Genomic DNA, 27,031 nt, shown 5'->3' on the forward strand with positions numbered 1-27,031 from the left:
AATGGTCACACCTCCCAGAAACTTTGAGTAAACCATGCGTAGGTTTGAGCTTGCTGGAGACTGTGACCCAACACTGGAAGACCCCAACTGCACCATGACTAGTGGGCTGAATTCAGACTTAGCTTATCCTGGCAGCCAGGTGGGGAGATTCATCAGACCTTCCGAAGGGAAGGGGTCCCCATGTGGGTGCTAAAGCCTTAAACAATGTCTATTCTCTGAATGGGTGGCTTATTCCACCAGGACAAAGAGCTAGAATGGAAAAAAAAAAAACACTTTCTTCATCCATGCAAGACTCCAGACACCAGCAGGTATTACCCAGCTGTCTGGCTGATAGAAGGTAGGGAGGTTTGGGCCAGTTTCATGCTGGACCCTATTCAGCTTTTTGCTCAGTCCCCTGGGAAGGTTGCCTCATGTGCAAAATCTATAGTTGGAGCAATCAGGGTCTGGGGGCTTTCCATCAAAGCCCTCTACCCAAGCCCAGCTCCACTCCCACTGTTCAGGTCGCTAGCCTCCCAATTGGTCTCTAGTATTGCATCCATTCTCCAGTGCAAATTTGATTGTAATCATGTGTGTCTCTTTCTCCCAGACTTCACTAGTGCTTTATCACCCTCAGGTTAAGTTCCCGATTCCTTAGTCTGTATTATACTAGCTGCAGACTATGTTTTTTTTCAGCCATGTTTCACTCATATATTCTACCCAAATAAGATTGTTCTCTAAATATACCTGTGTCTGTACTTTTGCTCAGGGTCATCCTTTAATTAAGACTGGCCTCCTCTGGTCCTCTTTGCACCTCAATGCTCCTGTTCATTTTAAGCCCTACATTTAATGTAATTTCCTATATGAAGCCTTCCCAACTTCCCCACCCCCACAGGCTCATGTCTCTGTGCCCCTAAGACACTAATTATTTCCAGCAGTGCTCACCATATCTCCCCTTATAATAGGTTTATTTCTTTCTGTGTGTCTTATCTATCTGCTGAAAGATTATAGCACAAACTCCTGGAGATAAGGAGTTTTTATTTCTTGGCTTCTGCCTCCCCCAGAGCACTTCATAAGACAATCCTATATTCAGCAGTCATAAATAAACATTTGATAAGTTGAACAAAATATATAAGCATTTTCAGATGGATGAAAGGAAGGAGAGAAAGAAGGAAGATGAATGTAAGGATGGTTGGATAGAATAATGCATTAAAGGATACAAAGATGGATAGGACAGATAGTTGAAAGGAAGGATGAAAGAAAGAAGGATAAAATATGGAAGTATATAGCATAGTGGATGGATGGAATGGATGAAAGGGAGAAGAATGGATGGCTGGGTAAAATGACCGATGGATGAATGGAAAGAGAAAGTTGTATAGAATAAATGAATGGAAGAGATTATAGAATGGATGGAAAGTTGATTGGTTGAATGAAGGAATGGAATGAAAAGGGATTAACAGGCAGATGGGTGAAAAGAAGGAAGGATTGGGGTATCTGGATGGCTGAGTCAGTTAAGGGTCTGCCTTCAGTTCAGGTTGTGATCCTAGGCTCCTGGGATTGAGCCCCACGTTGGTCTCCCTACTTAGTGGGGAGTCTGCTTCTCCTCCCTCTGCTCCTCACCCCTCTCTCTCTCAAATAAGTAAGTAAGTAAGTAAATAAATAAATAAATACAATTTTTAAAAAGAAGGAAGGATAGGTGGATGGTTAAAGGAAAAATGGGAAGATGGAAGAATGAATGGATAAGAGGATGCTTGGATCAAAGGTGCATGAATGAGTGAATGGAAGTTTAGATGATTGGATGGTCAGATAGAAAGGTGAATCAAAAGATAGAAGGATTGAGGAACAGTTGATAGATAGGATAGGCAGAAGAGAAGAGAGAAAGAATGAGAATAGATGGAAGGAGGGAGAGGACTGACAGGATAAATGGAGAAGTAAAGATGAGTGGATGATTAGAAGAAAAGAAAAAGAAAGGATGAACGGCTGGGTATATGGAAGGAGGGCTATGGGGAAGGAAGGATGGATGGTCAGAAGGAAGAATTAGGAGGAAGATGGATGGAATGAGAAGGTGAGCATTTAAGGTGATCGGGGCTTAGAGTAGTGAGACATATGTAGGGAAGGGCGCCTGTGCCCCTAACAAGGGTGTGAAGCCAGAATAAAACATTTTTCCTTCACTTATGAATAATTATTTTATATGCACAAAGTTATCACCTGTGACTCAGATTTCAGGCCTCACAGTTAATCCTTGTGGTACAGTGTCCTGATGCTGCCAACATGTTGGTATCAGGAAAGAAGAGAATTGAGTACACAGACCTGCTGTGGGGGACCTGCCAGCACAGGAGGCTGGACAGAATGTTCTGTATTGGACCCCATCCAGCTTCAGGAGGCAAGCACTGAGTACAGACACATTTACTGACACCTCTGATGTGCAGACCTTGGTCCTGGTGGCTGTTGGAGTGTGGGAGGCAGAGACAAACACAGCACAAGCCTTCCCCTGCCTGTGGGGACCCTCAGCTGTGCCACAGTGAGCAAATCATTCAGGCAGCCATTCTGCAAAGCCAAGAGGGCAAAGACCTGGACAGAGATAGAGGATTGTCATGGGTAAGATGAGGGAGAGACCACTCTTGGATTTTGAGGGCTTAGGAAGGCTCTTAGGAGATTTCATTGAGGATGGTCTCCTCACAGCTGGGAGGGATCACAAGTCTAGCATGTGGGAGGCCCTTGGTAAATCCCCTCGTGCAGCCATTAGTGGCCATGGGTTAGTGTGAATCTGAACACACATGGTTCAGCTCAGTACCTCTCCAAAGGGACCCTCTCTCCCTTCTAGTGCCACTGTGGAGAAGCCAGTGGGGCAAATTCAGTGATTCTCAATCTGGCTGCACACATATTGGACCTGCCTAGGAGCTTTTATAACATACTGATGCCTGGGCTCCACCTTGGACCAGAGAGATCTGAAACTCAGGGAATAACAGTGTTGGTTCATTGTATTTTTAAGAGCTTTCTGGATGATTCCAAAGCATAGCCAGGGCTGAGGGCCACTGAGCCAGTAGGTGGGAAGATTCTCTGTGCTGTGCAGTCCTGGGCTCACCCTCAGTCCAGAAGCCCTGTCAAGGGATGCAAGGTCATAAGACCCTTGAGAGCCTCATGTGTCATCTTGCTTCAGATGTAAACCACAGAGGGCAGTCAGTGGTCTTTCTGGGTGGAGACCTAGGAACTGAGGACTCACCTGAGCATCGCCACTGGGCCAGAATCATGTACTGTCTGATCTTACCATTCACCAGTGTGTAGGCTATTCTCAGAGATCTTGCTAAGTGCTCAAGACTTTTCTCTGGAGTGGCCCATAAGGCAAGGCGTCAAGCTTCCTTTGTGCTAGCTGCAGCCAGAGGTGAGGGCCCCAAACCCCATGTGTGCCAATGAGCCACTCACGTTCACGATGAGAAAGTCCAGCCAGCACCAGGCATTGGTGAAGTACTTCTTAAAGCCGTAGGCCACCCACTTGAGCAGCATCTCCAGCACGAAGATAAAAGTAAACACCCTGTCAGTATATTCCAGCAAGGCCTTCACTGTGGGCTTCTGGTCAAGGTGATAGTCTTCAAAGGCCTGGGAGAAGGAAGGAAGGAAGGAAGGAAGGAAGGAAGGAAGGAAGGAAGGAAGGAAGGAAGGAAGGAAGGAAGGAAGGAAGGAAGGAAGGAAAGGAGGGAAGGAAAATAGTAGGCTGCCTGGATCCACAGCACTGGGGCCCAGTAACAGGGAAGGACTCAGCCAGCCCTGTTCTCAGGCCCTGGGAAGGCTTTGGGAACCAGGTGGCCTGTATCATTTTGTTTTCTCTGCTCGGGGTGTGCGGTGTGTGTGTGTGTGGGGGGGGGGTGGAGTATGGGGTGAGGTTCAGTGAGATTGTAGAAGAGGAACTGTGACATGCAAACCAGGACCCCCTAGAGCCAACAGGAGCCTGCAGCTTGGCTTACTCTTTGCAGGGGAGCCGAAAGCAAGGGAGAAAGGAAACCTCAAATTGGGGCTTGGAAATGAACCAAAGGGATCCTAACAGCGACTTAGTTTAAAAATAAAAGCATCAAAGGATGTTCACAGCCAGTTCACAAAAAATGAAAGTAAGAATCGCCCATGAACCTCTGAAAAAGAATGTTCTATCTCACTGGTAATTAAGAAAATGCAAACGAAGGTGCCATTTTTCTCTTAGGAGACTGGTGAAGATAGAAGAGAGTCAGGCTAAGGCCAGTGTTGTGGTGGCTGTGGGGAGATGGCTTCTCTTATATTTGACCAGGGGCTGAAAACCAGTTCAGTCTTTCCAGAGATCAGATTGGCAGGAAGATTCAAAGGTTTCAGGAACTCAACAATTGTGCCTTCAAGAATTCAGCCTAAGGACACTGGATGTTTGTGCCCCACTCAGACACCGTCAGAGGGGCCAATGCAACCGTCCCCCAGGTGCTGTGAGGTTGGCTGCAAACAGCTAAAGGATGCTCCCTTTTCCTGAGGATCTCCCTGGGCTGAGGGGGAACTGCCTCCACCTGCAGAAATGCCTAGGAGGTTAAATGCCTGATCTGGATGCAGCTGTGGCCAGTGACTACCCCCTTTGCCTCAAGATGGGACAGCTCTGTGGTACCCTTTATGCTTCATAGCTCCTGTGGGATCACGCAGAGGAGGACTTCCTGTGAGCCACGTCTTTTAGCTCCTCTCCCGATCCTGCCTCCCTTACAGGTTCCACCTCAGGGTATGCCCTCCACAAGCTCCTCATGCAAGAATCCTTGCTTCTGACTCTGCTTCTAATTGCACCTAAGACAGGAAAGAAGCCAATGTCCTCAAAGGAGTCTAGGCTATTCAATGCTTATTAGAAGTAAACACAGGGATTATTTAAATAAATGGTGGCACATTCCCATAATGGAATGCACTGCAGCCATGAAGTCAGATAGTAGGAGTATATTTACTGTGAGAATTTACTGAGAAATTACAGAATGCATAAATGTGGTTTCGGTTTTGTAATATTTATGTATTACATGCATAAGAAAGATGGGGAGGAAGTCTACCAAAATGTTTTCAAAGTGAGATTCTCTCTGAGTGATAGGAAAATGGGTGATATTTTTTTCTTGCATTTTCCCATAATTTCCAAGGGTGCTTTTTTTTTTTCACTTTGTCAGATGAAAACTCATGTTATTTTTTTTTAAAGTACTCAAAGTAAAAGCATAAGGAGGACTAAATTTGGTGCCAGCCTGTTAGGTCCCTTGGGGAAGGAGATGGGGAGGTGAGGGCCCAGCAGCTGGTGCAGGATCTGCGCTCCCTGCTGGGAGGGAGGGGGAGCAGCTGGGGTGAGTGGAGTAGGGGCACAGAAAGAAGGGAAGGAGCAGGAGAGCATGGAGAAGAGAAATGAGGAGAAGAGGCCCGCAGGGGAAGATAGGAGCTGAGGAGGTAATGAGGAAATGTGACTATTGTCATACCTTGTCAACAGCAAATGTGACTATTGTCCTCATCAAGGAGGACAGGAAAGAGGGGAGGGTGGGAGAAATCACCGTCCAGCCTCCCCTTGCCTGGCAATGTGGCCTGTGCACCAGAGCTGTACAGACACAGCTAGGGCAGTGCACAATGGCCACTCCGGGTCAGCAGTGAGCGCCTTCAGATGCTGCCACGCCCTTCCCCTCCCTTGAGGTGACAGCGCAGCCCTGTCTCTGGAGACTTTCTTCTCTTGGCCTAGTGCCATGGCCTGCCAGGTCACCCCCTCCCCCCATCCCTGATCTTGTCTTCTCACCTGCTTTGCTCCTCCCTAAGGCTGAGGACATACACTGAGTGGTTTTGGCACCTTCCTGGGAAAATCTGGCATTTAAGCAGGTGCCCAGATATCCAGTAGATTGTTTTTAGGGAGTAAATGACATGAAAAGCAAAACAAGTGAAAACATTTGGAGCCATGAATCAGGAGAGAGGGCTTCTCGTCCTCCCTTTAACTAATTAGCTGGGACCCCAGGCAGGCCCCTTCATGTCTTCGGGCTGTGACCTGATCCATAATATGCAGACCATGGGGGATGGCAAGTCCCTTCCTGTGTCTACATCTACCTTGGTTCATTAGGAAGATGAGTTGAGATTTGTAGTGAGCATAAGCTGTGGCACAATCTGAAGCATCCTTCCTTGTCCTACAAAGCTGGCCATTCAGCAAGGGGCTAGGGAAGCAGCTCCTAATTCAGAATCTCTATACCTGTAAGATCTTATTATTTAAAATGTGCTCTTTGGACCCACAGCATCAGCATCCCCTGGAGCTTGCTGGAAATGCAAATTCTCAGGCCACACCCCAGATCTGATTCAGAATCTGCTTTTTAACAAGTCTCCCCAGGTAATTACATTTTGAGAAGTGCTGATAAAATGATTTGCTGTGAGCTTTGAATGAGTAATAGTATTTGTAAGTGGCTTGGTAAGACCGAAGGATGACAGTCTTTCAACTGGGCCTTCAGAGAAGACTGATGTTTGGGAAGCCAGGGGTTAGAAAGCCAGGAGCTTTGGGATCAAATGAGGGCAAAGGTAGATTTTACTACTGACAAACTGGGTAAACATGGACAAGTGCCTCAAATCCTTTCGGTGTCAGTTTCCCCATCTATAGAGTGGGATGTATGCCCTCACTGCTTGAAATACTTGCAGCCAGGTTTAGCAGGCTGTGGCATGGAGACAGCAAGCACTTACCCTTCCCTGCTGCTAAGAGCAGCGTGCTTGCTGGGCTGCAGGTCTCCTGCCAGCCACCCACTGGGGGGTTCAGGCTAGGAATCAGGGGAGCTCACTGCTGCAGCTCCAGGGCCTTGGGATTGTGGAAGACCCCATCTGGAGGGCTTCGGGACATGGACCCCACCTCCCCTTACCAGAGACCCACTGCTGAGCAGGATCATGAAGATGATGAAGCTCTCAAACCAGCTGTGCTCCACGATGCGGTAGCAGGTCTTGCGCACCTGCCATCCCACAGTCCATGGAAACTTGCTGATGTCCAATTTACAGCAGGGACAGCGGCGAAGACAGCCTGTGGGGAGAGGACTGATGGTGAGTGATGTCGCCCTGGGGAGGGAGGAGCATTTTTGCTCCAGCCCCACTGGGGAAGCACTCTCCCGGGAAGCCCACTTGCCACCCCATAGGAAAGGAATTCTTCCCTGGAACAGGAGAGAAGCTGCACCCCTCTCAGCAAGCCTCTCAATCCTGGCCTTCCGGTGTTCCTCCCTACCATTGGTCTCACCCACTCTCAACTCCTCCTGTATTATCATCCTTCTTGGGAAAGATACTGGTGGCCCCTGTCCTATGCCCACCTATTTCTGGAAGCCCTACAAGCCTGGGGGCCTGGGCCTCATGCTGTGTGAGGGGCTATGCCCTGAGCCTGTGTTCACCTGGGGGGCCACCACGTGGCTGGGATGGAGCCTGGGCCCAGTCCAGCCCAGGGTTGTGTGGAAGTGTTGTTTTTTGTTTGTTTGTTTTTTTAAGATTTATTTATTTATTTATGATAGACATGGAGAGAGAGAGAGAGAGAGAGAGAGAGAGAGAGAGAGGCAGAGACACAGGCAGAGGGAGAAGCAGGCTCCATGCACCGGGAGCCCGACGTGGGACTTGATCCCGGGACTCCAGGATCGTGCCCTGGGCCAAAGGCAGGTGCTAAACCGCTGAGCCACCCAGGGATCCCCCGTGTTGTTGCTTTTTAATTGATAGACTTTTTTTTACTATTATTGAAGCCCCAGTGACTTTCATAGTGTGAACTATATGTACACCCACGTCATGCACGCAGATGCAGTGAGAACACAACTTGCCTCTCTATTCTGAACATGGAGGGAAGAAAAGAGTAAGATGTATTTTCTGCCTTTAGGACAAGATGGGTGCTATAGTTCAGGGTGCCATGGCCATGGACGTTTTTTCTGCCTTTAAGAGTTACTCAAAGGATTTAGGGGCACTCTGGGTCCCTCCTCTGGGTCCTTTATGTCCCCAAACAAGAGTGTTTATCTCTTTGCTATTCAGCCGCAAGAGGACCGGTTTATAACTCAGTAAGGTGTTTCGGAGCGTGATGACGAAGGCACAGCATTGGCAGCCGCGTCTGACGTGGCACCTCTGGGTGCTGTGAACTGGCATTTGTGGGTCATGCTGTCCTCCACTGCCCTAGTTTGGGGAGGAGGCAGTGAGAGGCCCTTTCTGTCTGTCTCCTGTGGAGCCCAGGGCCCGGGGCACACAGATGCCCGGATGAGAGTTTGTGGAACTGGATTCTGGCCCGAATGGACGTCAACATGAGGAGGCCCTTGGCCGCGGCTTTACCTTCCGTGAAGCAGTCGTCTGGTTCTTCAAGGTCATCTGCCAGCTCAGGGATCTTCCTCAGGATCTCCTCGGGATCCAGGCAGTCCACCGTGCTGCCCTCTGAGGAGCTGGTATCGTCCCCTCCCTGCAGGGCAGAAGCCCGGGCGTGAACTGAGCTCTCTGAGGCGCCCAGCGAGGCTGCGCGGTCACTGCAGGTCCGCGGGGCCAAGGGCTCCGAGCCGCAGGGAGAGCCCGTGGGGGCTGAGGCCCAGAACAGTGATGCTCTCTCGGTGCCCCAGAGGGTTAGCTGTGCGAGGCTTTCAGCCTCCAGGCCCCTGATGGAGTGCTGGCGAGGGCCCGAGACACCGTAATTACACCCATAAAGACTCTCGGCATTCACTGGGCTTGAATATTTAATCACGGAGCAATGCTGCAGGGGCCCTGCTGCCCTCCTGGCAGCTCCAGCCTTATAATGTCTCCAGATGAATTCAATTAGGGGTTGAAGCTGCTCTCATATTAGTAAACCTGATAGCTTGGCTAATGGACCCAAATGGTGGGGTGGGTGCCCCATCTGTCACTGTCAGGCCCTTCTCTGCCTGGTCAGGGTCGGGGACAAAACAACCACAACAACAACAACAACAATAAAACCAAAACCAAAACTGATCCCCAGCAGCTGTATACTGAAAACACTGGGTAGAGAGAACTAGCCAGGGGAATGCTTAGAATGTTCTGAAGGAAACATGATGTCCACATGTAGAAGGTGGCAAACCTCACTCAGCAGGAACAACGTGGCTTCTGTTCACCCAGGGTCCGCCAACCCCATCCCAGCCCACCCTCTCCTCTTACCCTGCTATGGTCAGCCTTGCTCAGGGGCACACAGCCAGTGACTGACATTCCTCAAGCTGAAGGGCTTGATAACTTTGGGCATGAATGATGTTTTCCTTATCTTGGCCCCGCCCAGGCCTGTCACAGCATCAGCTCTCAGTGACTAGGTGTCGAGTTAAATTCCTGAATTTAATGCGGTTGTATTAAAGACGCTAAGTCTCTCTAGCTACCTCATCCCTGTAGCTCGTTTTCTTCAGAGATTTGTAATGAAACCACCAAGTTTCTTTTTACCTCTTCTAAGACATTCCTAAACCCCAATTTCACTTCCTGCTCAGTCTATGTAACTCTGTCAGTACACTACTCAATACAGACAACCTCTCCAGAGCATCAGAATGTTTTTGGCTGGAAAAAAATGATGGGGACAAAAGAGAGTGGGGGCGGGGGCCGTCACAGGGAAGACTTCCTCACCCACAAGCGACTCTGACTTTCATCTGTTGGCTCAGAAAGACACTTTGTCTGTGCATTGTCTTTTGTTTCCTTTTTTCTTGGCTGTCATTTTCTGGGCACTTATTCCATTTCAGGCAGGAGCTAAACAGTTGACAAGCAGCATCTCATTTAAGCTTCAAAGGAAGCCTACCAGGTAGGCATTACCATTCAGTTTCAGAGATGAAGACAAGGAGACTCAGAGCACCTGAGGATCTTGTTCTTATTATCCACCTCCCCACCCTGTGGAGTACCCCCCTCTTTCCACTGAAATTGTGCTGACCAGCCCAGAGGTTAGGACGGGCCTTGACAATTCTCACGATGAGACATGAGGTTATGTGATTGACAGAAGTCTGAAACACCACTTCCCGTGCAGCCCCATCTTCCAGCCTCTACCATCCCACCGGTCAGTGTCCGACAGGCTGTGCAACCTCTCCTGGAAGCTCACATACCTACCTCTGCAGGCGCCTGGGCAGCAGCCTCGTCTTTCCACTTCTCATCCACGTAGGAAGCCAGGTCCTCAGAGGACATTCCAGAGCCTGGGCTCCTGGGCGCCATGTGGCCCTCACACGTCTCGACTTGCAGCTGCTCCTGCTAGTGAGAGAGGGTCCCATCTGGCCACCTGTGTCCACCCTCAGCTGACTACTTCTCATTTGAAGAGATCTTGCACCTCATAGTCTGCCAGAGTTAAGGATCTAATCTCTGCAGCATATATACATGCATCCATATACACACGCTTGTGTGAAGTGAGCCTGGAGTCTCCATAACCAGATCTGTTTAACTCTTGCTCCATTACTTACAAGCTGTATGACCTTAGGCAAAAAAAATTTAACCTGTCTGATCTCCATTTTTCCTACCTGCAAAATTGAGAAGACAAGATCTACTTTAATTAGTGATTTTGATGACTAAACATGTGAATGTTTGTAAAAACACTTTGCATGAAGTGCTTGGCTCAATAGATGTTAGCTATGACCATTATTACTTGTCCAGAGGTCGGAGTGGTAGTGAACTTGGCCGTCTGAAGTCCCCTAAGAGCCCCCAAAGTAACTGAAAATGCCTCTGAGTGGAGATAGCCGTCACAGAGTTCATGTCCTTTATTCCAGGGATGGTGACGCCCTGCCCTCGGCTGTCACCCATACAAAGGCATGTAAAATATGGCAGCTGATAATAGCAGCTGCTGGAACACAAGAGAAGTGACAGCTGCAGGGGAAGGAGGCTGTGGTAGAGCTACAGACTCAAAGCACAGCTGTCTGAGGCCACTTAGTGGCCTGGCCAGCAGCCCTGCCTATCTCTAGGGACCCTTGCCTTCCCATATTGTGTGGAAATACATGCCCTGAGTCACTGAGAAGAGACCAATGAGTGTTGGTCTATATATCAGCTTAAGGTAGTAGGGAGCTGTGCAAAGTATTTAAAAATATATGTGCTACCAAAAGGCTTAAATGTACTTTAAATTCTTCAGTGCCAAAAAGAACAAGTGTCATTTCCCTGTGATATTCTTTGTTGGGGAAAGCTGGATAAATGAGTCACATAATGATCAGGATTCCCTAGGCTTCTGATGAAGATCAGATGAATCTTGCTCTTGGACAACATCTGTTCTTAGAGGAGTCTCGTTAGCATCTTAGGCAGAGAGCCTGGGTTGGGTGAAGCAAGCAGGGCAGTTGTATGAAAGACAATCCCAAGTACCTCAAAGTTGCCTGGGACTAAGATGCTGCCGCTGCTCTCTGCTTGCCTGGGGAATTCTGATCCTTATTCCAGGCCCTGCTCAAATGCCACTTCCTCCAGAAAGCTGAGCGTGGCTTTTGCTTTCTGACATCAAGTGTTCCTATGCTTGGTTTGTGGAGGGCTCATCAAGGATGTGCCAGTCCTGATGGTGGAAAACCTCCTTATTCTAATTTCCTTTTTGCCTTCCCATCAGTCCAGCCCTGGGAGGACTCTCACCTGCCCTTGGAGGATCACTTCCTGCTGGGAACTCTGAGAATCCTCCTCACCATCTTCCTCCAGGTCATCGAGGTCAGATTCACCCTCCGCAATGGGCACAGAGACCCATATGTTAGGATTGGTGATGAAGTCGCTGTGGTCGTCCCTGAGGCCTCTGGACACTGGGAGCCCTCCAGGGCTCCCCACAGCTGCATTAGCAGAAATGTGGTTCTCAGCTTTGGAGCTGGAGAGTGGGAGTTTCACCACCAGTTGGGGCTCTGCCTTGGGCCAGGGCAGCAGGCAGGGCCTAGTGAAGAAGTTGCAAATGGCCTTCTTGGTACGATGGCCAAATGCCTGGATCCGTGCCAGGGCCACCTGCAGGTTGTTCACCTCCCCGTCTTCATCTGGAGTTGCAAGGTTGTCGGCACTGAAGGAGTTCAGCAGCAGGGCGATGAACAAGTTGAGGACCTGGAGAGGAGTGGAAGCAAAGATGGCTTGACTAATGAGCTGAGCCCCTCCGCAGTCTGCTAGGCAGGCAGCCAGATGGCAGGACAGCCACACCTGGGCCTCTCCTTGCCCACCCCAATGCTTTCCCTCTTGGGGGAAACGACATTTTGAAACCCACTGAGGGGAGTCTTGGGGATGTCCCAAGTGACCTGCCTCATGTGGAACCAACTAGGATAGAGAAGGGGTGTTGGAGCCAATTGGCAGGAAGGTCTTCAATGGGGCTCCCCCAAATGTGGGAGTGGATTTTGTTATTGACATTGTGGCTTTGGATGTTGTCTATGACCCAGCTTCTCTCTTTCATCTTGTCCCATCAAGCCCACCCTCCTGCTCTTAGCTAGGACCTGTGTAGCTTAGAGAAATCAGCTCTCATACCGGAGAAAAATAATCTTCTGAGACCCCCTAGAGTGGGGAAGGAAATTTTTCTTCAACAACTAACAGCTAACATTTACTGAGTTCCTGTTGTGGCCTAGACACTGCACTAGGCAATTTGCATATGTTATCTCCTGTAATTTAATTCCCCTGGTAAGCCTGTGAGTAAGCACTATTTTCCTGATTTTAAGGAAATTAAAGCTGGAGGAGATTGTCTCTTGTGCTGGGTCATCCAGCCTTACTAGTGGTGGAGCTGGGATTCTAAACAGGTCTTTCCATCCTGATCCTACGTGCTCATACCAGCAAGTCAGGTTACCTCCCAAGGGACAGTTCTTAGAACATGCCCCACATGGCTTTGCAATGTTTGAAGACTTACAGTCGGGCAGGTATGATGGGGGCATAAAAATGTGCAACATCAAAGTTTTTTAGGATAACCCAGAAGTATAAAAAAAAAAAAAAAGGATAACCCAGAAGTCTCTCCATTGTCCCCAAGACAGGGACCCCAGGGAGGCTCAACACTTACTACCAGGTTCCCCAGCACCATCACTGTCAAGAAAAGGATGAGGCATATGGATTTCTGGCCAACTTCCATGCAGGCCCACATGTTCTCAATCCACTCTCCACACAGGATCCGGAAGACGATAAGGAAGGAGTGGAAGAAGTCATGCATGTGCCAGCGTGGCCATTCTTCATTGGGTGCAGAGATATTGCGCCGGTTGTCACGGTAGTTTTCCCCAAGTAGCTGTTTGCCAACCAGAGCGAAGACAAAGACAATGATGGCCAGGATGATGGTGAGGTTTCCTAGTGCCCCCACTGAGTTCCCGATGATCTTGATGAGTGTGTTTAAGGTTGGCCAGGACTTGGCCAGCTTAAAGACCCGCAGCTGCAGAGAAATAGAGACTGAGTCAGGTCCTGGCTGCTCTGCTCTTGTCATCACCTTTCATCTCAAGTCTTGACCCAAAACCAAAGGTCAAGGAAGGCAAGCTCATTTCATTAAGATGGGGTGTTCCCAGGAAGGTGCTTTTTTTTTTTTTTAAGATTTATTTATTCATGAGGGACAGAGACAGGCAGAGACAGACAGAGGGGAAAGCAGGCTCCTCAAGGAGCTTGATGCAGGACTCGATCCAGGACCCAGGATTATGCCCTGAGCCGAAGGCAGACACTCAACTGCTGAGCTACCCAGGTGTCCCAGGAAGCTGCTTTTAGAGACCTTTGTTTTTGTTATCTGTTACTCAAAAATATGACCAGCCTTCTATAGTCCTTATGTATCAACATGCTTCAGCAACTGCGGCAGGCAGGAGTTTTATACTGAGATGGTGGTCTTGCCATATGCATTCTATTCTGTAGCTACAGGTTTTCTAAATGTTGGCCTATTCAATGGGGGGTATGATGGAGCTCACAAATAAGTGAGGATGGCCCACTTTTGACCTGAAGAAAAGTTAGCTTTCTACAGGTAGTTCAAGACCCACTGTATTTGAGAGGTATTGGCGAACTATATTGTAGGGCATTTCTTATCTTGGGGCCACAGACAACATCTGCTGCCCCCACCAGCTCTGAGATGGCAAGTATATGATTTCATGGACCAGCATTCACATGTTTGTTTAGTTGACCAACCAAACTACTCATGTCATTGATTGCCAGTCACACATGTGCCTGGCTCTGTGTGAGCCTGTGGGGTGTACAGAGAGAGATACGTGGGCTCCTGCCCTCATGGAATTAATAGCTTAGTTAAGAAGAACTAGGCAAAGATCCAAAAAGCCTCCACTGTAAACATGAATGTGCGAAGTCCCACAAGAAAGCATAAATGCTATGCATACAGATGTATAAACATTTAAAGAATACATTTGTGTGGTTCTCTAATTTTTTAGAAGGAAATGTCTGGGTTCAGCTGTCATGGGTATTTAGGGAACACCTAGTAAGAGTCTGGCTCTGGCCTAGGGTTTAAGATGCAATGCTGAACAGAACTGTGCAACAATAGTTGTAGCAGCCACACAGCAGTAAGCCCCAGGGAAGCTTTAATATTCTTATACAGGAAGTTCCATACCCCCTTCTCTTTGTAATGGGGTGCAATGGTCTATGTTCACCTTAGACCTACCCTCGAAATTATTCTCCTCATACTGGAAGCAGAGCTTAAAACTCTAGTTTCGTAGACTAAACATAGAGGCAGCAGATAAGCCCAAACAAACACTGATCATTGGAAACTAGATGGAGCTGTTTTGTGGAGGGTTTTGGGAGAATGCCAAGTTTCCTTAGCAACATAATTGCTACAGGTTTCCACTCTCACAGTAAACTCTGGACAAGTGCAGAGGCAAAGGCTATAGTAGGGCCCTGATGCCACCTGCCACATCACAGAGCCTTGTGGGGCATGACTTGGGACAGTGAGGGACATATGGGCATGCTCACTGGCCATAAGCAAAAGGACCAAGCGCTGACTCTGGCCTTAACTGAATCTAAGTTTCCACTGCTTCCTTAGTTAGTTGGGGTGGGGGTGGAGAGCTTAGAAATTAATATTAGAGTCCTGTTAGGTAGCCATTTGTTGTCCATAATTAAGCTTATGCCAAACTACAAGCAAATTGTGTGTAATTGCTATTAGAGGGCATGAATCAAGTGGTCCTTTATGAATTCTTTTGTTGTCATTACAGAAGGCAAGAGAACAAGATCACTTCACTTGCTGTTCTAGAGATATCTGGGCTTGGGGGCCCCTAGTCTTAGGTATCAGTCAATACATATTTATAGAGTGCCTACTGTGGAGCCCCCGGATAAGCTGGCTAACTTTTGCTGGTGCCTAGAGTGGGTGGTCCAGGAGAGCAGCCCCACATGCACCCACGATTCCCAAGAATCTCACCTCCACCCCCATCCAATTTCTTTCTCTACACTTTGCCCAGCTTAGCATTACATCAAAAGGAATTTCTTTATAATATCACATAAGGCTTATAAATTGTTGCTTTTAAATGCTGCTGAATATTACTTCATATTTAATTAACCAATTCTTTAGTTAATCTCATAATTAATGCAAAAACTTCTATTTAGAGGGGAAAAGACTGGAAGGAAATAAACCAAGCTGGTAATATGGACATATTTGTATGGAAATATATCCAAATATTTTGAATCTTAGAGTTAAACTTTTCTCTTTATTTTCAACTTACTTGAATTAAGAGGCTTTACTTTTAGAATAAAATGGAAAGTCTAAAGGTAAGTCTGTCCTCTACTGGGGAGGTTACCACTTGGTGATGAAGTGGGCCTTGTGAGAAATATCAATAGACAGGATAATATGGTAGACCATACTGGGTCCCCTTGGTTTTGTCTTTCCATCAAAAAGTTACTAAAAATGCTGGATAATAAAATCCAAGGTACACTGATTATTTATTAATAAAGTAAGTAAATTCTTGAGCCAAAAATTAAATAAATATGGGAATTTAGATATACAGATTATTGAAGCTAGCTTTTTCTCTGAAGACATTTGTAAAACCAAGTGAATCTAGCATGGGTTTCACTGGTCTCATGAAGCATGGGAAGCAGGAAATGTATCTCAGGGCCTGTCTAAGGCAGAAGGTCTAACAGGAATTTCTCCTCCTTTTAGGACTAGATCCCAAAGATCTATAACTTCCATGTAAGGACAAACCAGAAATAAGCCCAGGAGAATGCTAGGAACACTAAATGGTCAGGGTGGAGGGTGGGGAACTGACACTCAGAATTTGGACCTCCAAAGACTCCTCACAAAAGGTTTTACCTAGAATTCACACTACTGAGTTATTTCAAGCTGAGAATTTAATTTAGAACAAACCTATAAAGTACCTTGCAGAAGTGAATGCAAATACTCCCTGAAAAACCAGCCTAGAGCCTCCACCCAAAAGTGTCTAAGAGTTGCAGTAAAGCAAACAAATACATAATAATGAGGCATCATGAGGGAATGAGATCCACTATGTGTATGTGGAGACTGCCATTCAGTTTCTTTAGGTAATAAAATTATTAGCCAGAGATAACAGTATAATTAGATATAATATGTTAAAAGAAATAGGGCAGCCTGGGTGGCTCAGCGGTTTAGTGCTGCCTTCAGCTCAGGTTGTGATCCCGAAGTCCCAGGATCGAATCCCATGTTGGGCTCCCTGCATGGAGCCTGCTTCTCCCTCTGCCTGTGTCTCTGCCTCTCTCATTTTGTCTCTCATGAATAAATAAATAAAATAAAATCTTAAAAAAAAAGAAATAAAACACAAACTGAAAAATGTATGCAGAGAACATGAAACTAAATAATAACAAGTTTTTTTATTTTTTTAAATATTTTTATTTATTTATGATAGTCACAGAGAGAGAGAGAGAGGGAGAGAGGCAGAGACACAGGCAGAGGGAGAAGCAGGCTCCATGCACCGGGAGCCCGATGTGGGATTTGATCCCGGGGTCCAGGATCGCGCCCTGGGCCAAAGGCAGGCACCAAACTGCTGCGCCACCCAGGGATCCCCAATAATAATAAGTTTTGAAAAATAACTAAGTAGAACTTTTAGAAATTCTACTTATAACACAACATTAAAAAAAACACAACATTAAAAAAAACCTTATGGAGTAGTTTCACATCAGATGTGATATAGTTTAGGAAAGAATTAATTAATTGTAGATATATCAGAAGAAATTATCCAGAAGGTAGCCCGGAAAGACCTAGATAGAATATATCAAAAAGTCATAAGAACACAGAGAACAGAGTGGGAGAGTTTAATATATGTCTAATGAAAGTCCAAGAGAAGAAAGAGTGATGTGGAGGCTAGATTTGCCCATATGATGTCTTGGAACTTTTTTGGAACTGAAGAAAATCATAAATCTGGGGATTTAAGAAGTCAAAGAATCCTAAGCATTGCAAATAAAAAAAATAAATAAACCCATACCTAAACACATGCTAATGAGATTACAGAACAGCAAAGACAGAAGATTTTAAAAGCATCTAGAGAAAAAGAAACAACAGTTAAATTGAAAGCTGACTTCTCATCAGCAGCAATAGAGGTTAGAACACTGTAGAATATCTTCAATGAACTGAGATAAAATAACAATTAACTAGAACTTTACATCCATTAGAAATTGTTCTTAAAGACAACGGCAAACTGAATGGCACATTTTAGATAAATGAAACTGAGAGAGATTCCTGCCAGAAGACACCCAGGTAAAGAGATTCTAAAAAATCTGCTTCAAGCAGAAGGAAAGTATCTCATGCAAGAATGTAAAAAGAGCAAGGATGTGTTAAGCATGAGGGTGAATCTAAACAAGCATTGAGTGTATACAACAATAATGTCTCATAGGGCATGACGGAGAATGGCTATATGGTCAGCATTCGCTTCTGCTCCTCTCAGACACAAAGGAAGACTGTTTTCCACTTTTAATTGCAAATAGTTGAGGTCATGTTATTGGATTCTGACTGATGGAATGCAGACGGAGACAGTAGTGTATGCTACTTTCAGGCATAGCCATAAAACACCAATGCACTTTCTCATCCCCTCCCATGGCCACTGTAGAGGTCACTCATTGAATATGGTGACATCACATTATCCTGGATCCCCGAGTTACTCCTTGGAGCCAACACTCCAGGAGAGCTTCCCAACTAGCAATGAATATGTTGTGAAACAGAAACCTCTATTATGTTAACACAGAGATGTATAGATTGTTGCAATAGCCTAACTGTACTTATCTTTTTTTAAAGATTTTATTTATTTCTTCATGAGAGACACAAAGAGAGAGGCAGAGACATAGGCAGAGAGAGAAGCAGGCTCCCTGTAGGGAGCCTGATGCAGGACTTGATCCCAGGACTCCAGGATCTCGACCTGAGCTGAAGGCAGACACTCAACCGCTGAGCCACCCAGGTGCACCTAGTTGTACTTATCTTGAATAATGTAGAAATTGGTACATTGAAAAGAGATATTGCCATTTCAAGCCATCAAATATGTGGCACTGGCTTAGGGTCATGTCACAGACAATAAGGAAACTGATATAAGAAGGCTCAGAAAGTGCGGATCTGTGTTGCAATTAGTATTGTGGGTCAGTTGTAGTCAGTTACATTTGTCAAGCTGTTACAAGAAGAGATGCTCTTGGAGAATATTTGGCTGATTAATAAGAAATAAAAGGAAACAGAATCCAGAACTTTAGAGTCTTGAAGTTTCAGGAAAGTACACTGCTTTAGATCCGAATCAATTAAGCAATAGGATCAAATCTTTAAGTATTGAAGACCAGTTAAATTTTTTTTAATGAAATGAAGTAAATCTTAGCAAAGATTTGCTAAATGCTGTAGCCACCATTTGAGAGCCACCAGTTGAGAGAGAAAGGCATGGGGATGAGAAAGCAAAGAAATAAACAGGAATTGAGAACTTTGTCAAAGACAAAACTATGGGAGTGTAGGACACAGAGAGGTCTGAAGCCACCTAAATTTTGAAGGATTTGCATCACAAAAGAAACCATGAGCTCTGAGTGAAAAAAAACCTCTGACTGGGCGATGGGCACTGAGGGGGGCATTTGGCAGGATGAGCACTGGGTGTTATGCTAAATGTTGGCAAATTGAACTCCAATAAAAAAACTAAAAACTAAAACTAAAAACAAGCCTTGGCCACGTTTCCACAAGCAGGAGGCAAGCTTTGAAGACTGTGCAATCCTTCTTTGGATGTGGCAGCATCACTTCTTGAAGTAGTCCCACCTGAAGTTGACTGGCTTGCATTAGACTATGATATGAGTGAAAAATAAACTTTGATTGGGTTAAGCTATGGAGTTTTGGGTATTGTTTATGCAACAGCTAGAATTATTATCGATTAAGTCACATAGCTTTTTTTAAAAAAAGATAGAATTAAAATATTTAACACAATAATAAGTTGGGAATTATTTATGATTGATTAAACCACATAACTTTTTAAAAGCAAGATAAAATTTAAATGCTTAGTACAATAGCAAGTTAGGAAGGGGTAAACGTAATGAAAATTGGTCTTGGAAAGTAAAAGTTTTAGCTAACTTTTGACTTTAATTAAGTAATTCCTAAGGTAACCACTCAAAGAATAAAAATAGAAAGGCTTGCAAACCAATAAAGGAGGAAAATAAACACTCTAAAATAGAGGAAGAATTGAGGAAGAGAGGGAGCGCCTGGGTGACTCAATAGGTCTGCCTTTGACTCAGGTCATGATTCTGGGGAGATTGACCCAGCAGGGAGCCTGCTTCTCCCTCTCCCTCTGTCTCTATTGCCCCCACCTTTGTGCTCTCTCTCTTAAATAAATAAATAAAAATAAACAAACAAACAAACAAATAAAATCTTTAAAAAAAGGAATTGAGGAAAAGAGGGAACATAAATACCAGGACAGATGAAGCAAATAGAAAAACCAAAATATGATAGACACAAATCCAAACCTATCAGTATTCACAATAAAGTAAGTAGGCTAAATGTTTTGGTTAAAAGACAAATATTGGATTGTCAGAACTAAAATAAGAATCCAAAATCTGACTCTATATTTACAAGACTCATATAAAAACCCTAAAGATATACAAAAGTTGTAAGAAAAAGGAAGGGTAACAATGCACCATGCAAATTCTATACCAAAAGAAAACATAATATGAGGCAGATGAGATTTTTTTTTTAGGCAAAAAGCATTTTTAGGGAGAAAGAAGGTCAATTCTTACTGATAAAAGTTTCACTTTATGGGGAAGATATAACAACTTAAAATATGTATGCATTTAATAACACAGTCTCAAGATAGAACCATAAGGAGAAACAGACCATGCCATAATCATAGTGGTAGATATTTTTATACACTACCATCTCAGTAATTGCTAGAACACGCAGACAAAAATAAGCAGGGATTTAGAATATTTGGACCACACAATGAACTTTCTCTACCCAATGGATATATGCAGAGTATTGTACCCTACAACTGCAGAAGACACCTCTTCAAGTGAATAAGGAATATTTTCAACATGCTGGGCCAAAAGAAAATTCCAATAAATCTCAAACCATTAAGTATGCCTTGTATGTTCTCTGACTATAATACAATTAAGTTAGAACTCGATAGCATAAAGATATCCAGAAATTAAGAACTGTGCTACTAATTAACCTTTGAGTCAAAGAAGAAATCAAATTTGAAATTAGAAAATATTTGGAACCAAACAATAAGGAAAATTTTACATATTATAGCAGTTCTTAGAAGGAAATGAAGTCTTCAATTAATATATTGGAAAGGAAAATAGGTTGAAAATTCCATCTTAAGAAGTTAGAAAAGCATAAAATATGTAGGACGGAGAATGTAATTAAGATAAGATGCAGGATTACATGAAATACAAAACATCAATGAAGGAGAGGAGACCAATGAGTTAAAAGTTGGTTCTTTGAAAAGACTAATTAAACTGACAACCTTTGGCAAGGCTAATAAGAACAGACAAGGAAAGCGCAAATCACCATTTTTAAAGAAAAAGGTAACGTAAGTATAGGTGATATAGACCCTTAAAATATAATGGCATAGCATACACTACTTTGTGCCAAAAAACTTGAAAATTTAGATAAGGGAAATTTTTAGAAAACTCTAACTTATCAAAACCAATTTGAGAAACAGAAAACCTGACTAGTCCTACAGCCAGGAAGAAAATTAGGTCAGTAATGAAAAATCTTGACCTCAGATGGCCTCCCTGGTGAATCCTACCAACCCTATAAGGAATAAATAGTTACAATCTTACTCAAAGACTGGGTATAGAGGAAGAGGACTATTTCTCATCTCTTTTTATGAAAATGAGCACAACCTTGATACCTAGATGCTAACACCTGTCAAGTGCAATGTAGGAAGGAGAATTACAGGCCAAATATTACTTATCAATACGGATGCAAAAATTCTAAGCAAATTCTAAGCAAACTGAATCTTCCAGTGTATAAAAAAAAGTGTATTACAACCAAGTCAGGTTCATCCCAGGAAGGCAAAGTTGATTTAACAGTAGAAAATCAATTAATATGATTCACCACTTTAATGGATTAAAGGACAAAAATCATTTGATTATCTTAATACATGCAGGACAATTGTCTGATAAAATTAACCATCCATTCATGACGAATATTCTAAACAAAAGAAACTTCCTAAAACGATAAAGGTTTCTTTTTTATCTTTAAAAAAAGCAAATATCAGACTTGGTGAAATATTGAAAGCACTCTCTTTGAGATCAGGAAAACAGCAAGGATGTCTCCTATTAACACTTCCTTTCAACAGTATACTGGGCATCTAATCAGCACAATCATGTGGAACCAAATGTTATAAGCATTAGAAAAAAAAAGATATAAAACTCATTATTTGCTTATGACATGATTGTGTTAAAAAAATTTAAAAGATTATATAGATAAATCAGAATTAATAAGGAATTTCTGAATGCAAAAGTGCTAAATAGCAAAATGTTAGCAAAAAAAAAAAAAAAACAACCCAGAAAAGGACAATTAAAAAGAGATTTCATTTATAATAGCATAATGAACTAGGGAATACCCAGGAATAAATCTAACAAAAGATGCAGAAAATTCCTTGTGGAAAAAGTTATAAAACTTTAGGGAGAGATTATACAACTATTGAAAGATTTAAAAAAATGAAGAGTGTGTTGTTTTCATAGGTCAGAAGACTATATAACGTAAAGGTTGCATTTCTTCCCCAATTGATGTAAAAATTATTGCAGTCCCAATAGGAAAGAACAACACTTTTGTGTGTATGTGGAGATGTAACTTGGCAATTCAATTCTAAAATGAATATGGAGATACAGATATTCTTTAAGAAGTAAAACAAGGTGGGCGACTTGCCTTGTAGACACAGACACACTCAAGGCAATTGCAGTATTTAAGATGTGGTATTGCTACAAGGACAGACCAGTGCATGCATGTAGCAAGGATTTAAATGATGGGGAGGGAGGCAATGCTACTCTGAGAGGGAGCAAAAAGCAAGAAAGGAGACACAGCATTTTCATTTCTTCCTTAGTTTTTTCCTCCTTTCTTTCCTTCTTTCGATCAACAACTGTTTATTGAGTTCCTACTATGTTCTGGGCTTTGGGATAGAATGGCAGACAAGGAAACCCTGGGTTTTGTCTCATGGATAATTGTAAACTGTGTAAAACAGGCTAATTTGATGGGAGAATCCACCTTAAGATAATGTGGCTGGGGAGAACCTTTCTCAGGAGGTGACATGTGGGTTGAGCCAGGAGAAATGAGAATGAATCATCTTAATTTTTCTGAAAAATCTAAAACTGTTCCAAGAAATAAAGTCTATTAATAAAAACTATGAAACTGATGATCTAGGCTGTGTGAATTTTCTGCAGTAATGCCCACAGCTCAGGGGTAGGCACAGCAGAGGGAATATTTGGCTTCAACTTCAATATTTTCTAGGATTTTGCCAAATACAAAAATGTGAAGGGCTAGAGGCAAAAGGTGGTTGAGTTTGTTTTAAGAGTGTAATGATACTGATGGACCTTGGTACCTAACCCAGGTAATGAGAAATTTGGGAGATGGTAAAGGAAGAGGACTCAAAGTCCCCAGGTAAATATGGGGGTGGTAGCTGTAGTCAGGGAATGGGAGATGAGGAGCATATCAGGATCAGGAAGGTGGGGGCAAAGGGGCAGGTGTCTGGAAAATTCTGTAGGCCCAGGCTATGGAGTAAGCCTGCCCATTTGTGGTTGTCTGAGAATACAGGCAAAAAAGCATAAAGACTTGAAAACACCATGCTTGTTCCCAAGTGTGGCAAAAATGTTCATATTTTAGTAGGAAACTAACTTCAGGCCCTCACAGGGCATAAGGAGTATGGAATCTTTCTCCCTCAATGTTTGTGTATGGGTGTCCCACACTGACCACTAACTTAGGTGCCTGTCTCTTCACATCATTTTCTAGATATACAGAGAAATCTGTCCTTATTAAAATGTCCTTCTAAAAATCTGTCCTTCGGAAACACTAAAAAAGTGTTTTAATTCCTCTCTTCTCAAGTTTCCAGGTTATAGGCAAAGGCCCTATAGGCCCACTGTGCCCTTCTCTCCATAGGACAATGAGACAGGTGTCACTAACTGGTGGTACATGACACAAATGGGTCCCAGGACATACTTAATTTGGCCTTTAGAATGCCTTTAAAAAATTAGACTAGTAGCCCATATTAAAATCTGGATTTCTTGTTTCTCATGAAAAGTTGCAAACTGTGACAATCAATAGGCATATCATGCTGACTCCTGTGTAAATGTCCCTCTCTGGAGTCATGCTCTGTGTTGAGTCTGCCTACCTGTTTACATGGGACACAAATCCAATGCCAAGATCTCTTGCTTGGCCAGTTTTATGTCATCACCTGCTTGATTCTTGAAGGTCTTTGAGTTTGCCACCCCACTGCAAGGAAACCAAGTCAGGCAGCTCAGTGGTGCTTTGCTGGCTCCCACACTAGGGCTCCAAACAGACTTTCTGGCCTAGAAGTGGACTCGGTGATATTGCTGAGCATTCTCTCCTTCACTCTGTCCTCTCTCTCCAAAGCTGGACACTGAGCCCTAGTTAACACTGAGAGAATACTGAGGATGGTAATTAGCCCATGCTAACAAGCCGTGCTTGTTGTATCAAGGGGTTAGCACTGTGCCTGATACATTGTCAGTGCTCAAAAAACAGTAGCTGTTATTATTGTTATCATTTATTATATTGTTATTTGATAAGAGAACAGGAGGGTGCAGATGAGAGAGGGCCAAGGCCTGGAGATGAGAAGGCATGCCCCAAATTTAAGTAAGTAGAAAGGACCAAGTCTCCAGCTCCCTGGAGCCATGCCCTGCCTCCTCCACACAGAGACAAGAGAGGAAGAACTTGCTGGCTGGTGAGGTCCCCAAAGGACGGTATCTGTTCCCAAGGTTATGGCTCCTTGAATGTGGAGGGAGTCTCCCCAAGTCGCCAAGAAAGAACATTACCAAGCGGAAGGTCCGCAGCACTGACAGGCTCCCCTTCCTGGCCGCACCCAGCTCTATCAGGCTCACAGTGACAATGATGCAGTCAAAGATGTTCCATCTCTTCTGGAAGTAATAGTAGGGGTCGAAGGCAATGATTTTGAAGACCATTTCAGCAGTAAAAAACACAGTAAAGACCTGTGGTTGGAAACAAGGATCCATCTCAGCAGGGTCTGTGGGGTGAGGGGGTGATGAAAATAGGGCAACAGGGAAATGTCTAGTTTAAAAATAAAATAACAAATCATTTTGCTTTGTTTTTTTTTTTCAGTTTCTGTATACTCTGTGGGCTCTTGAAGGACTGGGGATGGGAACACTCAGTGTGGCAGCATAGAGAAACCTCTAGAACAGTGCTCAGGAGATATGCATTAGAACCCATGCTTCAGTGTTTTCATATGAATGGTGGTAGAGATGGATAATCATTAGGATAATAATTATTATATAATTACCTAAATGAGAAGTCAATCTGATATGGTTGTTTAAAACCTTGGATTGTGGGGCAACACAGAATTAAATAAAAATCCAACTCAGCCATATCAGAGCTTGTGAAAGCACACACAAGCCAGTTTCCTCATCTGTATAATGGGCATAAAATGAGATCATGCATACACAGCTCTCAGCAAAGGTCCTGGCCAATAGTAACTCATTAATAAATAATAGCTGTTAAGCTAGAACAACAGTAATAAATTGTCCCTAAGATTCTTTTAGCTCTGAGTGTCATTAGTTGTCTTAAACAGGATGGGATTCTGTCACCAAGAAAGGTCAAGCCCAGACTCAGGTCACCGGAAAAGTATTAGGGAAAGGAGTCAAGTAAGGAAGAAGGGCTGGGTGCTATTCTCTCATTTGCTCTTAGCAAAGTCTCTCACCAGCCTGGGAAACAGGGATTGCATCCCCTTTAAACAGAAGGAAAAGCTGGAAGTTTAAGTGATCTGCCTAATGCCACAGACTGCAACTGTGTGATTCAAACAACATGTACACAGTGCCATTTGCAGACAAGTGCGGTGTGGTGGGGTATGGCTGAGGTCAACTGAGTCTGTTGTCACGGGCTGTGCCATTTTGGGCAGGATGCTTAATCTCTCTTAGTCTCAGTGCCTGCCCCCTTTGGGGCTGTGAGTTCTCGGTGCCTGTCCCCTTTCATAGCATTGTTGTGTCATAGAGATAACACTCACAGAGCACCAAACTCAGCCTTCCTTGTTTTCTTTTTAAAACATGGCACTATGCTCTCTGTCCCAGTGGTAAAGTTCTTTTTTTCTTTCTTGTCTCAACTTCTCCAGGTGTAAAATGAGAGTATGGGCTCAGATGTGCCTCCATAAGACCCTCTGTGGTCTATGCTGACTTCTTGGGAATAGGCTCTTCTTTCTCTTTCCACTTCCCCTCTTCATACCAACTTTAAATAGAATGCGGCCTCTCAACCCAGGTGCTGCTAAAACGTAAGGCACACTGGTTCCACAGTATCCCAGAACCTGCTGGAGTCCTTTTCACATCCCTAGGTTCTGGGGGAAGTGGAGGTTTCTGGGGAAGAGTAGTCACATTTTTCCTGAGGCCCCTCCTTCTATGTAAATCTGTAGCCTCTGAGGAGTTGGAAGAGCTGGAAGATCCTGGCAGACCAAATAGGCCACCTCTAGTGGGGTGGATACTGCAGTGGACATGAAGGCAGGATCCTGACCTTGCTAGCTTTTGCTTACCATGTAGCAAAGTCCAGTGTGGATTTTTTCTTGTTAGAAGCAAATAATACTAAAAGAAATAATGGAGAACAACTTAAAGTAGCATCCTGTCCAAACCAGATACAAAAGAAAAGTTCTGACTTTCTGGTGCTTTTGTTACAAAGCAACCACATTTCCATGTTCTCTCTCTCCCACTGCCTTCCCTGCTCCTCCCCCCACTCTGTCTGCCATTAAATGACATCATTGAAAAACCACCACCATTGTGTTTTGCAGTCATAAAAGCAATAAAACTAGGAGGAAATTCTGCAAGTCCAAAGGCCATATTTAGATGGGAAAGTGACATTTATCCTAATTTCAAGGTAGAGGCAGCTGAGATCCAGAAAATTCAAGAGCCTGACCTAAGTTCTGTAAAGAGGAAGCAGTTTTCCCTCCCCTCTCTTCAGTCAGGACTCTCTAGATCCATTTCCTTGTGTTGGGTTGTCCCAAAGCAATTCCCACCAGCTCAGCCTGACTCTCTAGACTTGACTTCCTTCCCTCAGTGCCCACACATCTCCAGCAATCTCCAGCATTGCCTTTCTGCTCTCAGCTAGCTGGATCAACACTCCAAAGAATGAGGGAACACTGCCACCCCACCCAAAGCCCCCCACCATGACAGCTGGGTGAAGGCTGCCAGTGCACTCACAATGTTGCCTATCTGGAGCATGGCTTCAAAGGCAGAGCTCATGCCGTGGTGCTCCATGGCCATGAAGACTGTGTTTACCACAATGCACAAGGTGATAGTGAGCTCCGCAAAGGGGTCCGTCACAATGCCAAAGAGAACCGTCTTGAGCTTCACCCATGTGGGGCAGCACTCCCAGATCAGATACTTCTGAGCGAAGCTGGTCAAGCAGGGTGGGCATCTCCGTTCGGACTCCTCGAGTTCTGTATCACAGGTGTGGTTGATGACAGCTGTCAGCCATGCATCCTCTCAGACTCCCATCCCCTGGCCATACCCTAGACTCTGTCAGTATTAATACCTTTTGCAGTCTCCACCCCAGCACCCTGCTCTGATGACCCATTTCCTATCTTTTGAGCTCCTTCAGCCCAGCAAGTGCAGTCCAATCTCTGTCCATTTTCAGCCC

The 27,031-nt window shown here is 44.4% G+C and overlaps 1 protein-coding gene across 3 annotated transcripts in view; it reads right to left on the minus strand.

Moving 5' to 3' along the window:
* Positions 1 to 27,031, minus strand: part of SCN10A (sodium voltage-gated channel alpha subunit 10) — an 88,165-nt gene that overhangs the window by 16,219 nt on the left and 44,915 nt on the right. For 2 of the 3 annotated variants that reach the window (XM_055321282.1, XM_055321280.1), the window contains 8 exons: positions 26,593 to 26,831; positions 24,214 to 24,387; positions 12,848 to 13,207; positions 11,470 to 11,916; positions 9,988 to 10,125; positions 8,245 to 8,368; positions 6,822 to 6,976; positions 3,400 to 3,573 (listed from right to left, as the gene is read on the minus strand). In XM_055321282.1, the coding sequence (XP_055177257.1) occupies positions 3,400 to 3,573; positions 6,822 to 6,976; positions 8,245 to 8,368; positions 9,988 to 10,125; positions 11,470 to 11,916; positions 12,848 to 13,207; positions 24,214 to 24,387; positions 26,593 to 26,831 (1,811 nt within the window). The remainder of the gene's footprint in view (positions 1 to 3,399; positions 3,574 to 6,821; positions 6,977 to 8,244; positions 8,369 to 9,987; positions 10,126 to 11,469; positions 11,917 to 12,847; positions 13,208 to 24,213; positions 24,388 to 26,592; positions 26,832 to 27,031) is intronic. The other variant, XM_055321281.1, reaches the window with a different exon arrangement.

This window comes from Nyctereutes procyonoides, unplaced genomic scaffold (assembly GCF_905146905.1).
Source record: "Nyctereutes procyonoides isolate TBG_1078 unplaced genomic scaffold, NYPRO_anot_genome, whole genome shotgun sequence".
In the NCBI taxonomy this organism is placed as follows: Eukaryota; Metazoa; Chordata; class Mammalia; order Carnivora; family Canidae; genus Nyctereutes; species Nyctereutes procyonoides.